Here is a 16,354-nt window from a genome sequence, read left to right on the forward strand (position 1 = left end):
GGAATCTTCCTTTCTGCCTACCTTCAGGTCCTCCTGTTTCTAGCTGAAGTAGATTTCCTGTTGTTTAGCCATATTCCGAATAAATGGGTTGCTGGAGGCCTAAAGGCTGGTCAAGGCTCAGTCACCTGTCATTTTTTTTTGGTAGAGTCACCATCCTGTTCGAACAGAGACCCAGCTCCTTTGTCCCCTGATGCCGTGATGTCTCCCATCCCTTCTCACTGGCTCTTTCTCTACGTGTGTGTGTGTGTCTGTTTTTCTCTCACCATTCTCCAGGTCCCCAGGCCCTGACCTGGCCTTCCTGACTTCCTGTCCTGACAAGAACAAAGTCCATTTCAACCCGACCGGCTCGGCCTTCTGCCCCGTCAGCTTGATGAAGCCTCTCTTCCCCAGCATGGGCTTCATTTTCCGTAACTGCCCCTCAAGCCCGGGGTCCCCCCTGCCGCCCCCCAGCCCCAGGCCACCGCCTCGGAAGGATCCAGAGGCCTCCAAAGCCTCCTCGCTGCCGTTTGAGCCATGGCAGCGCACTCCGCCATCAGAAGAGCCCGTGCTCTTCCAGAGTTCCCTGGTGGTCTGAGGGCCCCAACCCTACCACTTCACCATGGAGACCAGTGCCTTGGTGGCAGGCCCCTCCCCAGCTCCCCTGAGGTTGGGGACAAAGGAGCCCTTCCCTCTCGGCCTTCGAGCACTTTCATTTATTGTGTCAAAGCCCCGGGTCCTCTTTCTGATGGACACCGGCCCCTCCAGATGTGAGGGGACCTGCCTTCTCCACTAGCAGCTGGGCAACTCACAAGTCACACCTGTGTTCTTGCCGCCTCTCTCACTTGGTGGAAAATTCACCCAGAAGGTCTTGGGTCCCCCACCTCTGGGTATGAGTCCAAAGGACTATATCTGGGCCCCTTGACCTTGTCATGGAACAAGCTGGCCATGATCAAAGGAGAGGGGACACAACAGATTTCCTTCCCTCTCCTCCACAGACATGGAAGAGGAGACCCGAAGATAGATACCCCCGTCCTCCCGGCCCCCATCCCCATGCCTCCCTCTGATTGGAGGAGCTGACCAAAGCAGCCCTAAAGGGCCATAACACTTGACCAATCCAGCTGCTGGCAGAGGGGGGAACCAAGCGTTTTCCCAAGTGGCATTTTCATCTCGCTTTCACCCTAAGATTGTCTTAAGCAGCAACCCAGCTTGCCCAGCCCCTGGTGGGTGGTGGGGGAGAAGGAGAGCTGGCATTCCTCTAGGTGGCAAGCGGCGACTCTACACCCTCCACCTGCCCCAGGACTGGGTTGGATTAGAAAAATGCCTATTTTTCTTGTATCGATGTAGAAACTCTATTTTCTCCCAAAGACACTATTTTTGCAGCTATTTGAAGTTTGTATATTTTCCGTACTGCAGAGCTTACACAAAATTGAAGAAGAATGTTAATGTTCAAGTTTTCTTATCCTGTGTTTAGAAGTTGTTTTTTGCAGATCTTGGTGTTAATAGACCAAATAAATAAATATTCCCAGCAGCTTGAGGTTCTGTTAAATGGTTTTTTTTTGGGGGGGGGGGGGGCGGAGAATGGGATGGAGATTGAGGGTTATTATATTGATCGCTTCATCCTTGTCTTAACACATAATGATGTGGATGTGGGTGTTGTATGGATGCCCAGAGTTTCTGTCCTCAGGTCACGAGGCTTGGATTCTTTAGATGGACATCTGAGCAGTAGGTCCATGGAGAGGCTGTCCAGAATGAATAGCATGGTGGAGGTGGGGTGAAGGAGTCAGTGGGGAAGTCACTTATTCTGGGTGAGTCTGGCAAAGCTCCCTAGGGAGAATGGTTTTGAGAGAGGAAGTGAGGGTGACCAAGTCTGACATTGTGGGTGCTCCTTGCACTGGCAAGGGGAACAAACCAGGGAATGGTGGTTGGGTTGCATCTCTTGGCACAGGTTTAGGGAAGCTTTAGCTCTTCTGGAGTATTCTATCTCATGAGTACCCATAGCACAGAGGGGTTTGCAGCCTCTCAGCTTTTTTTTTTTTAATTTTATTTTTTAAGATTTTATTTATTCATGAGAGACACACAGAGAGCGAAAGGCAGAGACACAGACACAGGCAGAGGGAGAAGCAGGCTCCATGCAGGGAGCCTGATGCGGGACTCGATCCTGGGTCTCCAGGATCACACCCTGGGCTGAAGATGGCGCTAAACCGCTGGGCCACCCAGGGATCCTGGCCTCTCAGCTTGGATCTGATAAAAGCTCAGAGGCTTTGGGGCGGGGGGGGGGGGGGGGGGGGGGGGGGGCTGCGAATGACCATCCCAACATTCTGATGGTGCTTTATGATTTACAAACATTTTCACTGGACATATTATCCCCAGTGTATGGGTGAAAAGTTGACTACCCCAAGGGAAGTCATAATAACTACCATTGTATCTATGTCCTAAGACCTTAAGACAAACTCCCAAAGGCGGCTATGCCAACTATCATTCTTTGGCTTGGTAAGCATCAGATCGTGTCATAGCACTTGGCATAAAATGTTACCGAAATACCACCACAACCCAATGAGAGAAATGTGATCAATCCCACTGTACTAAATGAGAGGACAGAAAAGATTGTATAACTTTACTCCAAAGACAGATGCAAAGTTGGGGAGCTAAGATGAAGCAGATCATTTGAATCCAGTGCCCATGCTTCTAACTACAGCGCTCTCCCGCTTGTTATTTTCCCATCGATTTCAGATGAGGAGACTTGACTCAGAGGTCAAGAGAATTGTTTGAAGTCCCAGTGGGTGAAGCCGGTGAGCTGGGACCGGAACCCAGGTCTTTCACCCCAGCTATTGTTCGGGCCCTGGAATCACAGGCTGGCTTGTGAATAAGCCACTGGGCAAGACAGCAAATGTGAGGGGCCCCCCCACCTCCACTGATATAAAGGAGACACGGGTTTGAGGACAGACCCTGTCTGCTATTTCTTACCCCTCCCCCTGAAAGATGTTTGGCCTACCCCCAAAGCCTCAGTGAGTCAGGCCTGGAGTGATGGGTGTGGTGCTGCCCCGAGTTTCCTTCCTTTGGCGGAGGCTGTGCCAAAGGACGGGGCTCTCAGAAGCAGAGAAGGAGCCTCTACCCAGATAGCAGCCCAGAGTCCATTGGCTAAGTGGGGCTTGGGGGTTGTAGTGCAATGTCCTGGGGTCTTGCCCTAGCCCTTGGTGCTAGCAGGTAGCAGGTGAGGAGGCCCAGCCTCGAATGAGGGAGGGGTAAAAAGAGAGGTGATGAATGGGAAATTTTGAACCTGGAGGGCCACCGGAGGGTTGTGTTCCATCATTGGTGAGGTGTAAGGCCCCAGGAGAAGATCCACTTCGGTAAGCTTCCATTTCCTTACAGGATGTGAGAAAATAAGATCAGAGTTGGGGAAAGTGTAATGACTAATGATACCTTAAGCTTGCTCACAGCACACTTGACAGTTTATCAAACACTTTCACAAATCTCAGCTCATGTGATCCTCGGAACAGTGAAGAGGCGACAAGGTGGCTTTTGCTAATTATCTATCCCTAGTTTCCAGGCTGGGAAAACTGTGGCTCGGATGGTAGGCGACACGTGTAGGTGACCCCCTTGGAAGCCTAGTGATGCGCCCTTGGAAGGAGGCCTTGAACACTCTGGCAGAAGGTGAGACGCTGACGCGGGGCAGCAGCTAGGGGGCGCTGAGGTTCCACTGAGACTTCCGGGAGTTAGGACCCAGCGGAAGCCTGACCGCCGACTGGGGAAGAAATCGTGGGATTAGCCCAGCCGGCCGCACCTCCTCCCCGCTCACCTGTCCGTCTCCGCAAAGCGCAGCCAATGGGTGAGCTCCACATCCTCATACGTCATCATTCCTCGCCTGCGTAGCTCCTAGGCCGCCCCGCCGAGTTCCGGGTAGCAGCTGTCCTCGGAATTGCCTGATCGGAAGAACCCGAGGGTACGGAATTGGTGCCCGAGCGGCTGACTCCCTTGGTCAGCAGGGACGAAACTAAGGTCCCAGGGCGGATCTCCTTTTCTTGGGGACGGCTTCTGGGTCCCAAGGCGTCTCCCCACGCGGAGGCCCTGAGCTGGCAGCTCTGGCGGTGGCTGCTGGGGCCTACTGCGCGGCGGTCTCATGCAGCTCCTATGAGGCCCCTGTCGCCGGTCGGCGATGTCCGGCTGGAGCTGTCGCCGCCGCCGCCGCTGCCACTGCCTGCTGTGAGCGGGTCTCCGGTCGGGTCGTCCGGGCGTCTCATGGCCGCTAGCAGCTCCCTGGTGCCCGACCGGCTGCGCCTGCCGCTCTGCTTCCTCGGCGTCTTTGTCTGCTATTTCTACTATGGGATCCTGCAGGAAAAGATGTGAGCGGATTCCTGGGGCCGGAGCGCACACCTGTCCCCCCGCCCCCGCCCCCGCCCCCGGCCCCGGCGCTCCCTCTTGCCCGCGCCCTCCCAGCACCCCCACACCTTTGCCGCCGCGGCTGAGCCTGCTCACATTTCCAAAATGCGAAAGTTGGTCTCCGGATTCTCGGGACCTGGCTATTTTTCTTCCCTTGTTTTTCTCCCTGTTGGTTCCAAGGGCTTGGGTTTTACAGGCTGAGCAGTCTCCCCACCCCCACCGAGTTTCCGTGCCTGTGCCACCTTCTCTTTGGGACTTCCGATGTTTGCAGACAGCGGGACGTTCCGACGTTTGGTTCTTTTGCCTTTGGCCTTACTGCTGTAGCCCAAATTCTTTCATCTGCTATTTGGGGGTACCTCGTTCCACCGTCTGTTTTTCCACATTTCCTCTAGCTCCATCCTTTACGGATATTCTTTCCCAGGGCTCCGAGATCAGCAGACTGGGATGTCTGCTTTCTAGATCCAATAAAAATCAGCCCCCCTTTTGTGAACGAGGCCAGTGAACCTTACCAAACTGTCCCGTCATCCGAAGAAGCAAGATCATTTTAAAGCTGTCAGTGAGGGGGTCCCTGGGTGCCGCAGCGGTTTGGCGCCTGCCTTTGGCCCAGGGCGTGATCCTGGAGACCCGGGATCAAATCCCACGTCGGGCTCCCGGTGCATGGAGCCTGCTTCTCCCTCTGCCTGTGTCTCTGCCTCTCTCTCTCTCTCTCTCTCTCTCTCTCTCTGTGACTATCATAAATAAAATAAAATAAAAAAAATAAAGCTGTCAGTGACTAGACATACTAGATGGCCCCGAACGAAAATATACTAATTCTTCTCCCTTTTTTTCTTATCGTTTCATTCTTAGAACAAGAGGAAAGTATGGGGAGGGAGCCAAGCAGGAAACATTCACTTTTGCCTTAACTTTGGTCTTCATCCAGTGTGTGATCAATGCTGTGTTTGCCAAGATCTGTGAGTACCTATGTAGTAAATCTGTTCTGTGCCCCCCTCCCTGTCCACCTATGAGGTCTTACTCTCAATATTCCCACCATCCTTAGGACGTTCTCTGTTCAGTCGACAAAACCAATGGGTTTGGAATGGGGTAAAACCCTATTTCCTTAAATTAGACCAACTTCTGAGTCAGAAATGTGCAGAGAATGGGTCTTCTGTGTTCCAGATCCCCACTGGGAATACTTAATTTTTTTTTTCTTCTTCCCTTTGAGTTTCCTTTATGTGCTGCACGCTTCAAACATGTTTTGAGCTTCTCTCTTTGTTGCCTGGGAGCTACAGCAGAGCTAACTCGTCCCTTGAACTGAATGAGCCCCCATTTCTGCTCTGCATGTGGTCTTGTGCTTAGTGTAGATGAGACTGGAGAGTTGAATAATCTTCAGAGGTTTTTCCAGTCTAAGAGGACAGAAATATCTTATGCTTCTCGTCTTATTTGACATATTCCTTTCATGTGGCTTCAGCTTTCGCTCAGTGGCCCATCCTGGGCTCACCAGGTTTCTCTTATATGTTTTCTTATCTTTTTCCAGTGATCCAGTTTTTTGACACTGCCAGGGTGGATCGTACTCGGAGCTGGCTCTATGCTGCCTGTTCTGTCTCCTATCTGGGTGCCATGGTCTCTAGCAACTCAGCACTACAGTTTGTCAACTATCCAACTCAGGTGAAACCTCAGGGTGTGACATGGGTTGGCTCAGAAGTTGTTTGATAAGAACTAAGAATTCCTCGCTCAGGTCTGTGACTTAAAAGAGAATGTGGTGGAGAAATTCAGAGAGCAAAGAACTGCAGATCTGAAGCATAGTGGTGGTGGGTTGCCCACAATAGGCTGTGGTTTCTGGTGCAGGCCCCACAATTACTCATCTTAGCATAGCACCTACCATGGTGCCTGGCACATCACAGAGGCTCAGATATTATTTGCTGAATTTCATTTCAGGTCCTTGGTAAATCCTGCAAGCCAATCCCAGGTAAGCAGAAGATGATCTCTCCCTCTACCATCGTCCCCTTCCTGGAGTAGGCTCTCTGTTCCTCTCCCAGAGCTGTGTATCCCTTTGGAGTGGTTATGCCAGCCCAGCTATCTCCAGTGCGGTCCCTTTGTCCTTTTCTCCTGTCATCCTGTCATTTCTATATCACTTCCGATGGTGTTGGGTATGTATGGGCTGGAAGGCTAGAAGCTAGAGGCTTACCTAGTGTTTCACATGCCAGTCATTTTGGTGTCTTGTGTGCTTACATCGTCATTAGACATCCTAAGTCGCATTTTGATCATCAGTTTCTTTCTCTCAATCTCTCACACGTTCAGTCCCCACCCTTGCCCCTGTTCCTTCTTGGATCTTTCACCTTTGTTCTCTGCCTTTTCCCTGCCTTATATCCTTTGTTCACCCTGTTGCTCAATCGTCTGTATCTAGGTGCCAGCCTTGTGCCTTCCTCTTAGCCTCTGCAGGCCTTCCTTCTCAGACATTGTTTTCTCCCAGGAGTCTCTTCTTGGCTCCTAAGAGGACAGTGTTGGGCTCATCAATGCCTGTGGGTACCCGAATTTTCCACTGTTTCTTCCCTGTAGTCATGCTCCTTGGAGTTACCCTCTTGAAGAAGAAGTACCCAATGGCCAAGTACCTGTGTGTGTTGCTAATTGTGGCTGGAGTGGCCCTTTTCATGTACAAACCCAAGAAAGTAGTTGGGATGGAAGAACACACAGTTGGCTACGGAGAGCTGCTTCTGGTATGTGATCCTGGTGGGAAAGGCAGCCTTTTCCAGTAATCACAACCAAGGAGCATCCCACCTGGGCATGTAAAAGGCCGGTTATATGTCAAGAGAGATTGTGATGCTCCTTGCCCCCATTTCTGGTCTTTGTCTCTTGCTGCGTGGTCTCTTGCTGCGTGGCCCCTGGCTCTGCTAAGGCCATAGTGGGAAGCCTGAAATATTTAACAACAGCTCAGCTCTCCTGGGGAAGTAACAACTCTGAGGCCTGCAGTTAAATGCTAGTGTGAGGCCAGAGAGACCTGAGAACAAATAGAGAAGGAATAGCGTGTCTCTCATTGTGGCTTTCTGAGAAACCTGTAAGCCAGGAGTTTAAAATAATACTATAGTAGCTCTTGCTTACTTTGGATTAGGTATTGTTCCCAGTGGTTCACCTATTCGTTGGTTAATTTTTACAACAGAAACCTTATAACGTATAAAATACTATCTGCATTTTCCTTGTAAAGACACTGAGATACTAAAGTACTATTTCCATTTTCATTGTGAAGACAGTGAGATACAGAGAAAATAAGTCACTTGTCATGGTCACATGGCTATTAATGGCAGAGGTAGTGGCTAACTTTGCCCAGCCTTCTAATCCTGGTAGTGTGACCACAGAATCCAGTCTGGATTACTACTCCAAGCCAGGAGCCTAATAGGCCAGGACTACATTTCCTTTCTCTACCATAATGGGAAAATATATGGCTCACCACAATGAGTTTCAGGCCCCTGCACGTGAGGCTTCGTGGCACTACGTTAGGAAGTGCTAGGTTTCCCATCCCACTCTGATTACGTTACGACTCTGTGGGTCAGATAGCTTGCTGTTCTAGTGCCTGGGCGGGGCAGGAGGCAGTGATCATGATCTCTCTTGACCCTTCACCCATGACCAAATGGTAGCATTTTGTTCTGAGGACCCTGTCTTAAGACAGCAGCTTTGTGAGGAGTCTCAGAGAAGTGAGTCCTATGTCCTGGGTTAGGGAGGGGCCCTGGTGGCCTCTTCACTGCTGGGTGCATTCTCTCTTTTTCAGTTATTATCTCTGACCCTGGATGGACTGACAGGCGTTTCCCAGGACCACATGCGGGCTCATTACCAAACAGGCTCCAACCACATGATGTTGAATATCAACCTTTGGTCGACATTATTGCTGGGAGCTGGTAAGGAGTGGTTCTGCTATTCTTTCTGTGTATCACCAGAGGGCAGACTGCCCCCCTCCAGTTGATCCCTAGCTCAGATGGTGGTTGCTAATTTTGCCAGGCCAAAGGCCTGTTTCAGCTCTAAGATGCCCCTCTGTCCAAACCCCTGCCAAACCTTCCTGGAGAAACCTTTCTTGGCGGGCTCTGCTTGCTTCTCATGACTGGCACAATCATGGTTAGACCTGTGCCAGCTACCGTGGGAGGACACGTGGTAGTGGGTCACAGCAGGACCTTGGGAGAACTTCCTTTCTAAGAGAGATGAGATATTGGTATTTCAAATGTAGTTCGAATATGAGTGCATTTGCTTTTATTTTTTTATTTTTTATTTTTTTTATTATTTTTTGCATTTGCTTTTAAATCGGTGTTTCCTAACCTTTTTTCAAATCTGGACACATGTGGGAAGTATCTTTTGAATAGCACAGTGGGGTTAACAGAAGAGACTGCTGATGGCTGGAGGTGACCAGTGCTTGGAGTTGCCTTAGGCTGGGGATGTGTGTAGTATCTCCCCAACATCTGACATTCTCTGCTTCCAGTGACTTTGGCAGAAGTAACGAATTGACTCTCAAGCCTCTCTTAGAAGAGTCTTTAGTTTTCTCTAATCAGGAAACTAGGAATAGGATGCCTGGTGGGGCAGTGTGAACTCAGTTCCTGCACTTCCCACACCTGGCTCTCCTGCAGAGTACTTTGCTGGGCTATGTACAAACACATGTGCTGGCACAGGCACACAAGGTGTGCCATTCATCTTTGGCATTTCTCCCCAGGAATCCTGTTCACTGGGGAGCTCTGGGAGTTCTTGAGCTTTGCCGAAAGGTACCCCAACATCATCTATAACATTCTGCTCTTTGGTCTGACCAGTGCCCTGGGTCAGGTGAGTACTTCGAGATGGGGTGGCTTGGCTCCTCAAGAGACACTGACCTGGCTGGGAGAAGGGGTGGCAAGGCTAGCCCTGATGTCCTAGTGCATACTTTAGATTTTGGGGTGGATCCCTAGGGCCAGCCTGATCTTGTTTTCTCGGTCTCTCTAGAGCTTCATCTTCATGACAGTTGTGTATTTTGGCCCCCTAACCTGCTCCATCATCACCACAACTCGAAAGTTCTTCACTATTTTGGCCTCTGTGATCCTCTTCGCCAATCCCATCAGCCCCTTGCAGTGGGTGGGCACCGTGCTTGTGTTCTTGGGTAAGTTTCCTGCAGAGCATCTCCAGGCACGTGAAGCAATAGTCACAGAGCTTTATTTCTTTTTATTCTAATTAGTTTATTTTTTTGAGAGAGAGGGGGAGTGGGGAGCAGGAGAAGGAGAAAGAGAATCCCATGCAGCCTCCCAACTCCACACATAGCCCGATGCTGAGCTTGATCTCATGACCTGAGCCAAAATCAAGAGTCAGACACTTAACTGACTGAGACCCCCAGGCAACCTGTGATTGATTTAAAATGATACTTTTTTCTGAGGTTATATTTATGAAATTGATTTAGTTATTTTATTTTTAAGATTTTTATTTATTTATTCATGAGAGACACAGAGAGGAGGGGGAGGCTGGGCAGAGACACAGGCAGAGGGAGAAGCAGGCTCCATGCAGGGAGCCTGATGTGGGACTCGATCCTGGGTCTCCAGGATCAGGCCCTGGGCTAAAGGCGTCGCTTAAACCGCTGAGCCACCTGGGCTGCCTGATTTAGTTATTTTAGAGAAAATGTTTTTAAAAGAGAAAAGGAAGGGACTAGGGGGTTCAGCAGTTGAGTGTCTGCCTTTGGCTTAGGGTGTGATCTCGGAGTTTCAGGATCAAGTCCCATATTGGGCTCCCTACAGGGATCATGCTTCTCCCTCTGCCTGGGTCTCTGTTTTCACTTTCTGTATCTCTCATGAATAAATAAATAAAATCTTCAAAAATAAATAAAAGGAAAGGAAATATTGCCTCTAATGCACCCTTCCTAATGAGCATTTCATTTTAGTGATTTTCCTCCAGTGACTTGGGTTCCTCAAACACTGAACAGGATAAAACTATTATAGTTAGATTTGTGCTGCTGTGGATGAGCTAAGAGAACTACCTAAAAAGTTTTGACATTTTTTCTTCTAGTTTCACTGTACTTTATTATTTATATGTAATTGCCTGTATCTTGGTGATTTTTTTCATTTGATGCAATACTTTTTCTCTGAGGGAGTTCTATAAAACCAGTATTTGGAGTTAGTTTTATTTAAAGCTCCAATTTTGGAGAATCAAAACTGACCTCCCCCCCCCCCCCCCCCCCCCCCCCCCCACTCAGAATCATTGGTGGGTTTCATTTCTCCTCATAAACCTAAGCCCATCTTCTCCCTTTCCATAGGTCTCGGTCTCGATGCCAAGTTTGGGAAAGGAGCCAAGAAGACATCCCACTAGGAAGAGAGAGACTACCTCCACTTCGAGAGTATTTAAGTTATTGTCTCAAATATGGACATCTCTTGGGCAAATGGACACAATAGGGATAAAGGACTGGGTTCCAGTCTGTTTTTGTTTTTTTGTGGGGTTTTTTTTGTTGTTGTTTTTTAAGAAAAGGAAACAAAAATCACATATTCTTAAAAAAGTGCTTGGATTTTAACAAGACAGAGTTGCCAGTTTCTGTACTAGATGACCTGGAGCCCAGCCTAATGCAAACAGAAGAGAGAGGAAAGAGGCAGAGCTTGATACTCTTTGCCCAAGCTCCCTCTCGGATGTGGGTAACCTGGTTGGGTGGCTAATCCCTTCCCACCTCCCCTGCCACGAGCCCAGGCATTGTAGGGAGAAGCTTTAATAGATTTGCAGTTGGGCTTGTGGCCTCAGTTTCCACAGGTGGAGGTCCAAATCTGCCAGGACAGGTGGCTGGCTGCTGAGCCAGAGAATGTAAAAATCACTGTATCTCTTCAAGCTCTGGTGGGCAAATATTTCTTTAAAAACTCCAGATACAGTCTTTCCTCAAGAAACCTCCCTTGAGGTTGGGGGGAAATGAGCCCAGAGCCTCCAAGTCTGCTGTGCTTTCACATTTCCCAATGGCCTCCTCTTCAGCCAGAGCTCCAGCAAGCGCAGAGTGGAGACCCAGTTGTATATATCATGAACAGCTTGGGAAGGTCAGTTCCCTCCCTCCATCCCTGCATCTGTTCTCAGTCCATGCAGTCCCCTCCTGGGGAGGCTGTATTAATCCTATTCCCTTGTCCCCTTCAGCTGCTAAAGCATTGCAGTCCTCTGCTGTCGTGGCTGTGCCAAGGTGTCCCCAGGCCAGCTTCTGCCTGTTGAAAGGGATGCTGGGGGAAGGCATGGTGGCTGGGTGCTGGCACAGAGCCTCTGTCAAGTTTCCTGGGTGGCATCGGGGGGAAAAGGCGGAGCATGGAGCAGAGCCACCTGCCCACAGCCGCCTTCAGAGCTGGAAATCGCAATCCTCCATGGACCAAACTTTACACATGAAAGTGCATTTCCACCAGCTGCAACTTGCACTCCATCTGTTCAGCAGCCCCAGCCCCTTGGCTCTCCAGCTGGGAGCCCAGCCTCCTTCCTGAGCGGCTGCCTCGCCATCCCTCCCCAGGCTTTCAAGCCAGCCTCACTTGCACTCGTTTTGCTCTCTAGGGCCTCTGGTGTTGCTGCAGCTCTGCCCTCAAGGCCCCCACTCTTTTCGAACTCCTCCTTGAGAGAAGAGGCTTTAAGTACATCTGACTGAACTTCCTTCCTTCTCCACCCCTTTCCCCTTTCTGTTTTTTATATCCCAAAGTTTACAGCAATTAGCTCCTTCTCTTCTGGACTGATAGTTCTTCCAAACTGTCTTCTGTGGATTGGATAGGAGGTTAGAGGGTGTGACCAGTGCTGGGGACAGGCCTGCTCTCCTGGCCATCGGACGATCCCATCCACCTCACCCTTCCCAACGAGCTGTCTCAGAGGTGCCTAATTGTAGGCACCAAGAGCAAGACAAAATCTTCAACAGCCCAGCATGGCTGTCACCTGATAGCAGAGCTAGTATATCCTACCTACTGTGTGCTGAGAGCCTGGCACTGGTGTATCTGTCCACCCCCCCCCCCCCCCCCGTCTGCCCACCTAACCCATCCCTCCTGTGTGCCATGTACTGTGAACTTGCTGGGAGTTCAAAGCTAACTAGGACCAGTACTTCCCCTCTGGGGGGTTCATAGTCTAAGAGGGAGACAGGTAAACAAATCCTTGCATCTCAGATGCGCAGAGCTAACAACCAAGTGTCTGGGCAAGGCGAGGCTTGAGCTGGAGCGTGTGGGAAGATGAAAGGAGGAGGAAGTGGAGCCAAGTGGGAAATGGGCTTTTCAACTGCCCGGCTCCCCCCCCCACCCCACACCCCATGCTCCTGCCCTCAGTCAGGTCAGATGAGAGCAGTGGCTCTGCACTGAGGCAGTTGTTCAGCTCAAATGGGGGACAGGTGAAGATGTGGCATGAGCTGCCCGTGTGCTCAGGTGGCACACTTACCTATAGGATCTCAGGAACCCAGTGTGCCAAGTTAGACCCAAGTCCATGGTGCTCTGTCATGGCATAAGGGCTGATAAATGTGAAATACCAGGCAAGTCCCAACAGAAGTAGTGTTGATCGCTAACCTTGGGCGGCCCAATGCCTCCGGTTTCTTAAGATCAAAGGACTTTTCATCTGTAGTTAATTCTCAGCTATGTGTACAAGGGAAGGAGCCGGCACACAAGTTTCCCCAAACACTATGTTTTTAGTTAGGGGTGTACTGTATTTAATGCCTATTTTGGTCACACCATCAGGTCAACCTCCTGAGCTGTTGGTCTCAGGCTTATGGTAAAGCAGTTTGTCCATATCCTGGACCCCTAGCAGCCTCGTGTAAGGGGAGTGGCCCACCAGTGTGATTTGGAGTAAAAACGTGGCGAAAGCTATTCTGGAATTAAATATTAAAAGAAAGAAAGAGTCTACTTGTAATTCCTATCCCTTTCAAAACATTTCCTGTGTCAGTCTTTCAGGCGACACATTGAGGAATCAATGCCCTTTAACACCCTCGCAAGGAGGGCGGAGCAAGCACCTGTCCCTTGCAGAAATGGAAAAACAAGTTAGGGAAGGTTAAGTGACCTGCGGTAGGTCCTTGGGTATGTGCAGAAGAGATTCGCTAGAACGCAGGGTTCCTGGAGTCCTAGTTACACCTTGGACTGTGCCCTCAGGCGGGGAGAAGCAAAGCTCCTCAGGAGGCCCACTGCCTGTGCTGTCTGCTCCCTCTTGTCAGTGGAACAGTTTGCACATTTTATGAGTGGTGGTGCTGGTCACTTTCTCCAGATGCCGTGGCAGAGAAATTATCCTGGGTCTCTGTGGGATCATTCAACCCTTCCCACTGAAAACACACCAGCTGTCTTCAGGAGCCACAGTCTCATATCTATTGAACTCCCTTCCCAAAGCTCTTTAGTTTCTGAAAATTTGTCCTTACAATACTCCTGGCGGGAGAGCCTAGGCCAGGACAAGTCTCCCCACATTTGGGATAGGGAGACTGAAACCCACCAAAGTGGATCAGCTGAAGTCCCATGGCTGTGGGAAGACAGGGCCCAGAAGTGAATCTTCACTTACCCCATGTCAGAAAGTCAGTGAGCTAAGCCACTGGTTCCCAGCAATTAAGATTTCCTGGTCCAGTAGAATTTCCAAATAATTGGGGTGGGGGGCTGGCTTTTTGTTACTTTTTTAAGTAAGGACATTAAAAAAAAAAAGACAACCTATTACCAATATGGCTTACAACAAAACATTTTAACTCCAAAAAATTTTAGGAAGAGCTCTCCACCTCAAAATAAAGCACCCTTCTTCCAAAGAAATTATAGTTTAAATCACACCACAATGTAGATGAGGTAATTTTTTAATTACAGAAAATGTTCAACATAAAATGTTATTCCACGATAATGCATTGTAGGCTGTATCCTTATGATTGCTCGCTCAATACAACTTGGTCCACCGACGCTGGAATGTCACATAAACATGCTGACAAAGATGGAAGCACCCTGCAATGAGGTCTCACATCATTTAGAACATTCTGAGGGAGTGTGTAAACAACATCCCCCTCACCTGGGCCACTTCTGTGTTCGCTCTATAGGGTTAGAAGGAGAGCAGGCCATGGGGGTCAGAGAGCTTTCCAGTAAGGGCTGTAGGAGGGAGACTTAGAGATCTGGAGCGCCCTGCTCCAAGATCTACTCCCAAAATGTTCCAGCCGTGGCTTTGATCACCTAGCTCAGAGTGGCCAGATTTTGCTCTGGAAGGTTTTCACCTACCAATTAAAGCCAAGTTCTGACAGATTAGTTCTCAGACTCAGAACCAGTAGGCCCTGCCTGCCAAGGTGTGAAGGGCAGGAATGGCAACAGAGAGGGTCTTGGAATAGGGAGTGCCTTCCACTCCACTGAGGTAGAGGTCCACAGGGCTGGTGGGCTTTCTGTCCAAATATGCCTGATTCCCTGTTATTTCTGGGAAAAGTGGAAGAGGAAGGAGGTTCAAAGCATTGATGGAGGGGAGGGACCGAATGTTTCTTCCCGCCCACTTCTGCGTTTTGTCATGGTGTGTGGGTGGCCAGAGCTAGCAGAAGCACCATGTTTCAGTTTAGGTTCTGACTGGTCACCATTTCCTCCTACTCAGTGTCTAGAATGGCCACATTAGAGACCACAGCCCTAGAAGGAATGTGTCACTCTTGTGTGAAGGCTTGGAACTCCCTCAAACTTTAAGTAAAAGTGTCTGTGCATGAAAAAATAAAAGTGTCTCCGTGTGTGTGTGCGCGTGCGTGCAGGCATAATGGCACAAATGCTCACACATATGTCAGCTGGTAGGTTCATTTTTCTGTAATGAGTCCACAGCTCTCTTCAGATTCTCAAAGGGGTTCATACATGATATCTGCCATAATCCTGAGGCTCATTTAATGAAAAGCAATTTCCCAAATACAGTAGTGTACCTGGGCACCACTGCAAAATATGAGAAAGCACCATCCCCAGCTCTGCTTAGAGGAGGGAGTGGGGTTGAGGTTGCAGAGATATGCCAGGAGTGTAACACAACCAAGTTCATTTCTGGTTTTCTCCTGGCCCCTCCACACGCTTCGTAAGCTGGAACTGTCCAATTTAGCAAATAAAAACACAGGATGCCTGGCTACATTTGAATCGCAGATAAACAACACATAATTTTTTTTTTTTTAGTATAAGTATGTGTCATCTAATGTCATACTTGGGACAGTTAAAAATTATTTGTGCAATATTTGAGACATATGTGTTGTTTATCTGAAATTCAAGTTTAGCCAGTGTTGCGTATTTACTTACAAGACTGTGGCATTAGTCATTATTACACATGTTCTCACCGGTCTTTCTTTTCCTCTCTGATACATCACCCCTTGCAATCCCACGCCTAGGGATTCCAGGTACTTTTGTTCAGGGCCAAGCATTGTCGAATTCCCCCTTTTGGCCCAGGGGAGCTGCAAGCTTAGACCTCGTCAGCAGGGGGCACCATTTTCTTAAAATAGATCCCCAGTGGTGTTTCAAGGGCCTCAGAAAGAGGCCGTGGGGCATTGAATTGAATTCTATTTGCTGCTCCTCTTTCCCCTCCTGGAGCTTCTCCCTACCTCACACCTTGCCAGACTCCTCTCTGAAGCAAGACTCTGATCCTGTTACTTCACTCCTTAAATCACTTCTAAGGGTCCATGGTTACCATCAGAACGTGGCATAAAAAGTGCTTCAGGATCCCACTGGAGTCTCTTTTCCCTGCTTCAACTCCTGCTGCTTCTACCCTACGTGATCCCACCCACCTCACACTTCCAGCATCTCCATTCACCAGGAACTATTTGCAGTTTCCCTGTACACTCTCCTCTGTGACTACGGTTTCCTCTGCTTGGAATCCCTTTTTCCACCTGGTGCTTCTAGCATTTCTATTCATTCAACACATTGCACAACAGGTACTGAGGCTAACTGGGTACCAGGCACTCAGCCTTGCGCCAGGAGAGACAGTGCAGGTGCAGAAAGGCAGCCAACCTACAGCCCCTCCCTTGTGCATCTCACCACAGGAGGGGAGAAACAATACACAAGTAATCAAATCAACAAGATACATAAAATTAGTTCCGGAGTTCACCAGTCTGACTTCTTCCAGCAGAGTTGAGGGCTTTTTGTTTTAAGGGTTCCGA

The 16,354-nt window shown here is 49.4% G+C and overlaps 2 protein-coding genes across 2 annotated transcripts in view; both read left to right on the forward strand.

Moving 5' to 3' along the window:
- Nucleotides 1–1,507, forward strand: part of FAM117A (family with sequence similarity 117 member A) — a 43,178-nt gene extending 41,671 nt beyond the window's left edge. The window contains exon 8 of the mRNA XM_041725584.1: nucleotides 274–1,507. Coding sequence (XP_041581518.1) covers nucleotides 274–574 — 301 coding nt within the window. The 3' untranslated portion in view covers nucleotides 575–1,507. The remainder of the gene's footprint in view (nucleotides 1–273) is intronic.
- Nucleotides 1,508–3,907: 2,400 nt separating this feature from the next.
- SLC35B1 (solute carrier family 35 member B1) lies at nucleotides 3,908–13,138 on the forward strand. The gene is made up of 9 exons (XM_041726575.1): nucleotides 3,908–4,319; nucleotides 5,203–5,306; nucleotides 5,870–6,000; nucleotides 6,271–6,301; nucleotides 6,892–7,049; nucleotides 8,096–8,222; nucleotides 9,023–9,129; nucleotides 9,286–9,439; nucleotides 10,580–13,138. Exons 1-9 carry the CDS (start codon nucleotides 4,108–4,110, stop codon nucleotides 10,630–10,632), a joined length of 1,077 nt encoding a protein of 358 aa, XP_041582509.1. The 5' UTR covers nucleotides 3,908–4,107; the 3' UTR covers nucleotides 10,633–13,138.
- The last annotated feature ends 3,216 nt before the right edge of the window (nucleotides 13,139–16,354 follow it).

This window comes from Vulpes lagopus, chromosome 12 (genome assembly GCF_018345385.1).
Source record: "Vulpes lagopus strain Blue_001 chromosome 12, ASM1834538v1, whole genome shotgun sequence".
NCBI classification, from domain to species: domain Eukaryota; kingdom Metazoa; phylum Chordata; class Mammalia; order Carnivora; family Canidae; genus Vulpes; species Vulpes lagopus.